At 32.6% G+C, this 11057-nt stretch overlaps 1 protein-coding gene across 1 annotated transcript; it reads right to left on the bottom strand.

Moving 5' to 3' along the window:
* Positions 1 to 1054: 1054 nt before the first annotated feature.
* On the bottom strand, positions 1055 to 7807 carry LOC122295734 (metal transporter Nramp5-like). Its single transcript, XM_043104841.1, has 13 exons — positions 7465 to 7807; positions 7136 to 7214; positions 7011 to 7051; positions 6716 to 6794; positions 6518 to 6622; positions 6212 to 6321; positions 3844 to 4025; positions 3187 to 3256; positions 2737 to 2910; positions 2525 to 2629; positions 2114 to 2245; positions 1928 to 2023; positions 1055 to 1672 (listed from the first exon to the last, which is right to left on the bottom strand). Exons 1-13 carry the CDS (start codon positions 7645 to 7647, stop codon positions 1346 to 1348), a joined length of 1683 nt encoding a protein of 560 aa, XP_042960775.1. The 5' UTR covers positions 7648 to 7807; the 3' UTR covers positions 1055 to 1345.
* Positions 7808 to 11057: the final 3250 nt, after the last annotated feature.

Below are 11057 nucleotides of genomic sequence, written 5' to 3'. Positions count from 1 at the left end.
TAAAATACCAAATCTTTTTCATTTACGAATTGCCAGCAGTAGGGAGGAATTTAATATTTAGATTCGTAGAGATTGGATTTGAGTTCGGATAGGAAGAATGAAGATTTTGTAGATCACATCTTGAATCTGTTGGAGGGTCATAGAAATAACATATCTAAAGGTTGATAGCAGTAGTGGTTGTATTAGTAGGAGTAGTACTTAGTAGCAACAAAATAAAAAGAGAAAGAAGAGAGGGTAGGTAGATGAAAGAGATCTTAGAGATGTATTAATTGGTAGGAATAGACAGAAAATGGCGTATGGGGGAAAGATGGACACAAAGGGAGGAGAAATATATGTATATATATATGTATAAACTCTGAATTATGCCTTGAATAAGGATGATGATGATAATGATGGGATTTTCACATGAACAAGGGAGGGAGAAGGATGTAGGCAGCAGTGGGGAGATATAGGAGAAAACAGAGAGCTTCTCTCTCATAGGGTTTCTTTGTTAAGTCTATAAACTAAAGGGTGCGGCTATTATGCCGTCTGGAGCATACTGCTGGGCGTACCGCCCATTTGTTTTGTTTTCTTTTTTATTATTATTTTTTCACATTTTTTAATCACTTTCTTAATCACTGAATAAAAAAAAAAATACATCAATATACTTAAAATTACTTATTTAATCATTACGTTAAAAAACAAAAAAGAAAAAAGAAAAAGAAAGGCTAGAGGTCAAGTGGAGCGGTATGCTCCAGGCTGCATACTAGTGTTTCTCTAAACTGAAATTGAGTGTAAATAAAATAAATATTTATTATGTAGTCATTTGTTTTAGACGCTAATCCACAGCAACTTAAACAGTGACTACTAATAATATCATATTAACAGTATCTACTTATAAAAAAAAAATTATCATATTAACAGTATCTATTTTTTTCCCTCTCTTTCTCAAAGGGTTATTAATCTTCGAGTAAATGAAGTTACTATTTTTATTTTATTTTATTTATCATGATGGTAAAAATTAAGGTATTTGATTTTTTTTTTTTTAAATAAAAAAAGAAGAAGAAGTTAGAGATGATTATAATAAGGTTACTGAACATTAAGTAATATTACAACACTGGAAAGTTCAACACGGTAAACTTACAACTGAACACTACCGTATATAGGATTGGCAAAAGGTTTTATTTTTTTGTTTTCTTCTGGTAAGTACAAGCAGGAAGAAAGCTGTAGATGAACTGGAAGAAAGTTTCAAATACTGCAGGCAAGGGAAGCCATATCTCCTTCGGAAAGGCATGCAACAGTCTGGAGATCGTAGCTACTAGGTGAATGAAGCATTTGATCTTGAAATTAAATTAACTGGCTCCCTCTACTCCGGCAATGGGATGTCTTCCAAATCCTCTCTGTGAGGAATCCGGTCAAGCTCTGATCCCGGCCGGCCGCGTTCCATATTATTTTGGGCTGCTGGGGTATCCTTGGTGGGTTCAATATATGTTATAGCAGTGTCTTTTCGCAAGGTTAGGTAGATGATTGCCAGGATGTAGACGGCCATTAGGGGGAAAACTATGATCCCCACGAACACATTTGTAATCTTTGGTAAATGGTTGTGAAGTAGCCAACCCACAAAGCCAGTGCTCAGGTAGTATATGTTGATCCCAATGATTCCCAACCCCAGGATCCATGAGATCACTATAACCTGCATGAATAATATTTGTTCAGATGCTTCGACAAATGATCGACGCCAACAGATTTGATTGAGGATGACAAAATCTAATACGAAGGCCATTTTTCATAATGAAAAGCTTTGATGTTATACTTGTAAATTTGCACTCGGAGGTTTTTGTTACATTAACCAGACATCACAAGTGAGACTCAGCATATATTGAATTCTTGTGTTGTTCATCTCAATGTAATGGACAAAGAATTCAAAAAGAAAAAGAAAACAACTCACATATATTGAGTTCTTGTGTGGTCCCATCTTGGTGGTGCTGCTACTGAATTTGAGGAGAGGGATGAGAGCAAATGGAAGTTCAAATGAGAGAATCATCTGCAAAACAGGTTAGATTTATTGCAATATGTATAGATTTGAGTATTGATATCAACATTTAGAAAGATGACAGTTTTAAGAGTTACAAACCGATGCTATGATGATCAGTCTGCCTGCACCTGAAGATCCACCAATAATGGAAACAATAAGACTAGGTGTAATTGCAATGCACCTAGTCATCAGGTTCCTAGTCCACTTCTTCATCTTAAGGTCCAAAAAACCCTACAAATTAAATAAAAAAAAAACTAAATTTAATAGCAAATTTACTCTTACAGAGAATATATATTTAGGTATACTATTATTTAAGATTGGAAAATTCTGTACAACACATTACCATCATACTTTTATCTCACTATGTAAGATATAACACATTTATCACTATTGGATAATCCTTTATTAGATAATTCTTTATCATCTAATTGTAATAAATGTACCACATATTATATCGTGAGATAAAAGTGAGATAGTAGTACGGTGTATAGTATTACTCTTTAAGATCACCTGCATGATGAATTGCCCTGCATAAGTTCCTGTGATGGTGGAGCTTTGCCCTGAGGCCAGTAATGCAATGGCATAAATGGTTGAGCTTGACCGACCCAACACATTCTACATGCATAAAAAAAAAAAAAAAAAAAAAGATTTTTTGTCAAGAATTTATGCTTAATATTGATCATATGGACTTAAAACAACTTCAATATTTGATGAATTTGAACCTTGAGAAGGAAAGAGGCCGAGTTAAGGTTAAGATCATTGCAACGATTTGCACTGTCATCTGTGAGGTTGTCAGCTGAGCAAACAGCACCAGATACAGAAACGACTGCAACATTGATTAGAAATGCAACAAACAATGCGAATCCGCTCTCTATCAGGAAGTATCGACATGCATCCTGCAACAACAATATTACACCAACCATATTTTAATTGCAAAACTTAATCTAATTCTATTTACTATTCCAACACTCCTTCTCACCAACCAAACTCAACTCAATAAGTTGGAACCAATGCTATGATCATTGTAAATGATGATTTGTCCAAAAGATTTACTTGTTTTTGGAAAACAGATGGCAGCATCAAGTTTCTCAGATAAATTATAAGAGTATGCACAACTTCTTCATGCATATATATTTGTGTATGTGTGTGTATGCATCAGAGGGCCAGCTTACATTGATGCCACGGACAGAAGGGGGTATTTTTCTGGACAGCACGAGAGCTGAGTGGAGGAAGAGATTATGCCTGTCGAATCAGGAAAAAAAAATTGCAATGAAAAGATCATTCTTTGTATACTTCTGCAGAAAAAAGAAGAAGAAAAAACTCCTGCAGCAGCAATCAATGGCCATGGAGATTTTTATCAAGCATTCAGAATCTAGAAATATGAGATTGATAAAGAGATTTACAAAAGTAAGTTTACGAATTAACGTGAGTATTTAATATGTTACGTTTAATTTAATTTACTATAAAAGAATTTTATGTATCACATTATGTAGTGTGAGTTTGTAATATTCATGATTTCGTAAAATATTTTTGTACGTGGACAAAGCATTTTCTTTCGGGATCTCTCTCTCTCTCTCTATATATATAAAGGGTCCTTCTAGATCCACCGTTGGGGGCTCCCACTAGATTTAAAAATTTCATTTTTTGATTTTTTTTTTCACATCATTTTTTAATACTTTTAAATATTTAAAAAATAAAAAAATTCACAATAATATTAAATAATTTTTTTCTTAATCACTAAGAAAAAGAAAAAAGAAAAAAAGAAAAAGAAAAAACTGAAATCCCTAGCTTTATTCATATATAAGATCACAGGAGGGAAGGGATCGTACGGCATGACAAGGGCACCCAAGAGGGCGATGGCATCGCCGGTGGCTCCTTGGCCTTTGAGTTTGGGTATAAACATTCCCTTAAGCACGCCTTCTGCTGGAGGTTTCACATAGCTCATTTCACCAAAGAAGCAAGCAGCCATTATGAACACAAGTACTGCTATCAATAATTCCAGCTTCCTAACCTGTTCATCACTCACAATTTTTTGGAAACAAAATATTAAAAAAAGAACCAATTAGAACACAATCACCATATTGTAAAAAGTCTTTCTCCAATTCTCGTTTGAATTGAGGGTTTTAAATGGAAGGGAGAGTGACAAGAAATGTGTCTTACATAATTTATAGCTTATATATAATATTGTCCAAAATATTTATACAGATAGCAATAAATATAGCATGCTACCCTTCATATGTCAATCTCTCTTCTATTTAAGATCATCAAGTTCGCGAAAGATTTGAGGGGACATTGATATGCCATCTCCTTAAACATTAGAACGATACAAGTATATATTTTTTGTGTATGAGAAAGATAGACACATACATAGAGTGAGTTCCATAACATTTGTTGAGCATTTAAAGTGTTGATTGAGAAGTTTACTAGGCCGGCAACTGTAAATGTGTAGGTCCACTTCTTGTATCTATCTCTATACCATCCTAGGCATTAGAATTCGGGCAAGAATCCTAAAAAATAAAAATCCAGCCAATATTGCTTCTTATTGCTACTTATTCAACTCTCTTACTCGCTTCCATCTAGAGTTTAATTACGGTCATTTGCACGTTTATAATTATTAACCTATGAAAAAGAAAATAAATATAGAAGAAAGAAGACAAATTATTAACCGAGAGATATAGCCTGAAAACCTACTGAATAAAGCAAATTTTTTTTAATTATTTTTGATTTTTTTTCATTCATTTTTTTTTTCTATTCTTAAATTTTATTTTTTGAAACAAATTCACAACATCACTAAAAAGACATTTCCTTAATCACTAAGTAAAAAAGAAAATCGGTATATAAATTTGGGACCCGAAGCATTTCCCTATAAATAATAGAAGATAAATGTGTCAGATATTAAAAATTATAAATTGTCTGATATTAATCAAATATCAATTTATTGTTTGAGAGAGTCAACTCTACTCTTCACCCATGGAACCTGAGGAATGTATGGTCTACAGGCCGAGCGCCTAGGTTTTTTGTTAAAGAAAAAAAAAATTAATATATATATGAAGTTAATATAATATAATCTAACGTCTTAAATGAGTAATGTTACTCATCATCTTAATTTCTATCATCTTTTCATCATCTCATGATGTGGTATTTTATTTGTGAACTTATCGTCTAATGCCACATAATGGGATGCTGATAAGATGATGAATATATTTTTTTCTTTTTAAAAAGCAACTTGTGTAGAATATAAACCAAATGAAGGCATCATGGACATATTCCTTCAAATATTTTAATACAAATAGTTACAAGCAAATGATCTTCATTTTTCCTAAGAGTTTAGTTAATTATTATGAGATTAATTTTATGTAGTCATAAATATATCAAAATAGAAAGAGAAATGATTTGAACTAAACTCCGCTCATTCATTTTGATAAAAATGAATTATAAATATGAGCTTATAGACTGTATGATCTAGTATTTCGATAAATACTTTTTTTATATTATGAACATAGTAAACTTCTATATTAAGAGTGTATTTGGTGTGTGAATAAACAAGCCGACAGATAAAGGATTCCTTTACCTAAACCTTCCCATGTGCAGAATCTGGCCATGCAAATACAAACAAAAACCAATGATGTAGAAACAAGGGTAAGGAAGTGTTAGACGGGTGGTGTTAGTGCTACAGAAACCTCATTGAATTTTCTGTTCACTGTTCAGGATTCTCTCCCAGTGGTCTCAGCAAGAGTGAGACAAGTTAAGAGCATGCATGATGCACGCTGTTCATCATCAATTAATGGCTGCAACCACATTCATCACAGCTGGAAAGATATGTGCACCCATGCATCACCACATGCCATTAGTTCTGCACTTCATGATCATCTCCTAAATGCAGAGGATGTATGTTTGTCGGTAATCAATCAATTAAACTATATATATTGGATTCGGATTTTTTAATCCTTTTCCTTAAAAAAAAATGACAATAAAAATGTTACTTTTAAAAAAAATTCTACTTATCATCCTTACACCGTATTGACGATAGCTGATGTATCACATCGATCGATTAAACTAGTCGACATGATTGAAAATAATAAAATTTAGAGTAAAAAAGAACTTGATATATAATTGATGAGCAAGACAAGATGCATGATTCCCACTTTTAATGGACTGATAAATTAATGTTCTTTTAAGTGAAAAGAAAGGAATTACCCCATATCTCTGCAGACCAAGGAGTAAGAGAGTGCTTAAACCAGTGATCAAAACTCCAGTCCATACTGGTATGTGGAACAGTATGTTTAGTCCAAAGGCTGTCCCAATCACTGCCATAAATACAAAATTGACATCAGCTATATTTTCTCTCTCTTTCTTTTATGTAATATGTTCTGTTTTCCATTTCCAAAATGCAGATCGAAGATACAGACACAGATAAGATCGAAGAAAAGCATAAAATCATTGACATGATTCAGAAATAAATATTTATGTCGGAAAATTTCTCAGTTTTTTTAAAAATTAGACCTTCGGGTATGTCAGCAGCTATGACAGCAGCCTCGGCCAGCAACCACAGGCAATACTTCACATATTTTGGGTACTCGGCCTTGCATAATTCTGAAAGGTGTTTGCCTGAGATCGATATGCACAAACAAACTACATTATCTTACTTTGCTATCTTATTTTGGGTAGATTCCTAGAGATTTGTTAGTTTTGTAGCCTTACCTGTGCTTACACCAAGATTTGCAGCCAGGGATTGGATTATGAGTGCAAACACCAACCCAATGAGAACCACCCAGATTAGCTGAAAAATATACACCAGATAGCACAACCATGAATGCTGAGTTTTCTTTTCTCTTGGAAAAATGATTTTCCCATTACTAATTATTAGTAGGATAGCATTAGGATTCTATGCTTTGAATTAATTATCAAATGCTTTCTTGCATGTACTTAATTAGTTTTCCCGTTCTTTCTCCATCTTTCTGTGTATATGCTCAACTGTTTTTGATGTTTTATTTACCTCATATCCATGACTTGCTCCAGCTTGCAGATCAGTCTCCACTGTGACATGATACAATATATCCAAATGATGTCATCAACTTTTCAAATAAATACATGCACAGAGAGAGAGAGAGAGAGACTCACAATTGCCTGGGTCAAGATAAGCTAAAGAGACAAGGAATCCAGGACCTACATGTGATAGAAACTTTCTCCATCCAGGTTTCTGGAACATCAAAAACAATCAGAAACTGTATTAATAATATTTGTACTCAATTGTTCATCCTCACAAGCTGGTAAGTTCTGAAAACATTGAAACAACACAGTCATGGTAAATATTAACGATGATTAGAATAATGAGGAGCTTGCTAGAAGGTCAGAGGCCTGCAGGCGAAGATCAAAATTAAAAACTGAGAAATTTAGATGAAAAAAAACTAATGCAGCATGCATGGAGGAGAAAGAAAAGAGAGAGAGACCTGATGATTAGGGTCTTCATCATGATCAAACTGTTTATCGTTGTTAGTAGTGATATCGGGATCGACAAAAGGTGGGACATCTCCCTCCATATCAAAGGCTGCTATGCGGTTACTCCCTCCACCTCTTGATGATCGGACTACATCCAGACTCCCTTGCTGCTGTTGCTGCTGTAAGCTTCTCATCTCTCTCTGATCTCTCTCACTCTCTCTCTCTCTAGCAACTTTAGCTCCTGCAATAAAACTCTCAAACACAGCTCTTGTATTTATAATGTGCAAGGCATGAAAAAAACCACCCTGTTTGGCTTCAGTGAGTGGATCCTATTGTCATGGTTTCAAGTCTTTTGAAATTGATTTTATGACTCCATAAATCTTGAACTAGTATTATATATAAATCTCTCCCTCCCTCTCCAAATTAATAGCATTAATTATTTATACTAAATAATTTCAACATTGATTAATATATAGAGCTGAAATTCACATTAATCAAGTGGGATATCATGCTGATATGAAATATTAGAATATGAATTTTTATAATTATATCACATATAGGCCTATTTCTATCATTATATCAATAATTTATACATAAGAGTGACGAGTGCGAGTGTATTAATTTAATAACGTGATAAGTACTGTGGTTTTGGATTCAAGTCGCATTTCAACGTATTAAATTAGGAAAATTCTATATTTAAACCGTGCTTTCATCTTATTATGATGATCATGATCAAGTGACAGTGTCTATCAACTTTTAAATTTTTTTCTTTTAGAAAAAAAAAATGAAGGTCAAGGGTATTGATTTGTTACATTTTATATAATAGGATGAGAGTAAAATAAGAGCGTAATTTATAATATTACTCATTAAATTATAGTACTCGAACGAACATAATTGGTATCGTCCATTAAGATTATGTCTAAATATAAATCTCACAAAAATAAATTTATAAATTAAAATGATTTGATGCAAGACGTTATATCTATTTATAAAAAAAAGATTGATTTTAAGTCTAATACTAACTCGATTATATCAAATCAATTTATAAATTTACTTTAAAAATTATAACTATCTCTTAAGTAAATGGAAATAAATTATAAAATCTTCTTTTTTCTGTCTCAGAGAGACCAGGAACATATATACGTGTGTGTGATCAACCGTTGGCTTAGAGCGTAGTGTGTCCATCTCTTAAAGGCTGTAGGTTCGTAGTAGCTAGAACCACAAATGGTCTCAATACGGTCGGTCGCCCAAAGGACACGTCAGTTTCTTCGATATTTTACAGTTTTCTTCAATAAAGATCGAAGAAAATCGAACCACCCCTTTTTTTTTTCTACGAAATATTAAACAAAAAGTACTATATGTATATGTATATATACACACACAGTAGTCTTCTATATATATTAATTTGTGCGCACGTAGAACTAGCTGGCTAGCTCTTGCGTCGTATTCTTTTGTCTGTTCTGTACGTTGCTTGGCCAGATGGAGAGAGAGAGAGAGAGAGAGAGAGAGAGAGAGAGAGAGAGAGACATGATGACGACGACGACGACGACGACGGGTTGTTTTATTAATTGAACTGCAAATAGAAACAGCAAGTAGTGTTAGTTGAAGCCATTCATTTGGAACTTTATATTCAGAAGAAAGTCCTTTAAAGAATCAATATAGTAGTTTATTCTCTCTCTCTCTCTCTCTCACTCTCTCAACACACACAAGAGTTGAAGCCTGCCGGCAGAATCTAAAGCGTGTAAGAATATAAACAACCTTCAATGTTAAGATTGTCATGCTTCATGCCATTCATGACGATATTTCCCTTGAATTTATTTCTTCATGTGCAAATAAAGTGGAATGCAATTCATGCATCTCTCATGCATATAAGTTATACTCAGTACTCTTGTCGTATGATGACCTATTTTTAAATTTCAGGTGGGTTCAGTGACTCACTAACTTCAGCACTATTAATTCATCCGACCAGTACTACTGCTACAATATTTGGAAAATTAATATTTTTTTCTGTTCTATATTTTGATTCGATATGCGTACAAAAGATCACATATAATATATATATATATATATATATATATAGTTCTAATAACGTTCTGTTCTTCTTCTCATCAGTTTAACCTTTGAATTCATTATTTGAAACGGAAGGAAAACCACTGATCTGATCCATGAATGATCAGATCAATTAAAAAGTATAAAAATTAGATAATTAATCTAAAAAAATTGACACAAGACTGAGATCTAATGGCCCTAACAGCTTAAAAAAAAAAGTATTTTCCCTTCAATGATATGGCTGTATATAATATGTAGTAAGTTTGGCTGATTTAGCAACCCAATAGTACTTTATAGTAAGTTGGGATCATCCTCCAATTCTGCATATTGTCTCTGTTATGAATAAAAGGAAGGTAAAGAGATTGGAGAGGATTAATTTTCACATTCTAATCAAACCTAATCCACTTTAAATAAATAAAATATACTAAATAATTTTCTAAGCACAGGGCTTCACTTTCATGAGACAAGGTCATCAACTATCTATCCAAATTAATATACATCATTAAGTTAAATTTATATAATTAAATTTCTAATTTTATTTTATTTCTAGTTTTTTAATTAATAAGCAATATCTCTAAATGAAAATTGTATATTATATATTTAATTGAATTAATAATTTTTATATGGAAATAAGAGTCTTATTTTTCCTAGTGCATGCCTTTGTTTCCTCATTCATCATGCAACTTACACCCTCTTACTTTAAATGCTTTATTTATTGTATAATGTCTCAAGATCACAACATGATCCTATATACGAATAGTAAATGCGCTTAGTACTATTAGTACAGCCAATGGCATGACCCTTGCACCTTAATTAGTCTTCCACATTATTTGGTCCCAAACTTAAACATAATTAATAATGCATTCATGACAACCACATCATGATATATTTATATATATTTGGAACGCCATGTCAGCATTATGAATACACTGTCAGCATTATATACATACAAATTTTTTGCAACTCATTTTACAATCAACCAATACAGTTATGCCACTTCATTAAAAACGGGTCTCAATTTTATAAAACTATCCTCCATTTCATTTAGGCTCAGTTTGGATTGACAGCTCAAATGAGATTCATCTATATTAATGTATAGTAGTTTTTTTATCCAAACATACTATATTTCATCTCTAAATTTTAAAAATATTCACTTAAACAAACAATAATAAACAGTGAAAACAGTACAGGAACAGTGAAAATCTGACATGAACAGTAGACAATTTGGCTACCCTATTAAACAGTAGGACCCACAGTTTTCAAATACTAAAAAATTAAAAATATATTATCTCATCTCACTATCCAAACATACATTTTTTTATAAATTATTTAATCTATTTTTATCTAAAATTTTTTTATCACTATTCAAAATATATCATCTCATTTCATATAAATTGTGTATCCAAACGAGTCCTCTGAGTTATAAAAATAGTTGTTAAAAAGTTATAAATTGATGATTTCAAAGCTATAAGAATTAGATTTAGCAGTCATTGACCCTAAAAACCCCTCCACGTCAGACATTGTTTGCCTTTGATTATGGAGTTTGACTCTTTGA

Source organism: Carya illinoinensis, chromosome 15, assembly GCF_018687715.1.
Source record: "Carya illinoinensis cultivar Pawnee chromosome 15, C.illinoinensisPawnee_v1, whole genome shotgun sequence".
Classification (NCBI taxonomy): Eukaryota; Viridiplantae; Streptophyta; class Magnoliopsida; order Fagales; family Juglandaceae; genus Carya; species Carya illinoinensis.
Note: the sequence above shows the minus strand (reverse complement) of the source record. Positions and strands in the feature narration are given on the sequence as shown.

Bases quoted from the DNA above. Each gene is read 5' to 3' on its own strand.
- LOC122295734 (XM_043104841.1), bottom strand. From the start codon at position 7,647: ATGAGAAGCTTACAGCAGCAACAGCAGCAAGGGAGTCTGGATGTAGTC. The intron at 6,795-7,010 runs GTAAATAAAACA...TATATTTTTCAG, and splicing joins GAGCAAGTCATGGATATGAG to CTAATCTGGGTGGTTCTCAT. The intron at 2,911-3,186 runs GTAAGCTGGCCC...TTGTTGTTGCAG, and splicing joins CTTCTGTCCGTGGCATCAAT to GATGCATGTCGATACTTCCT.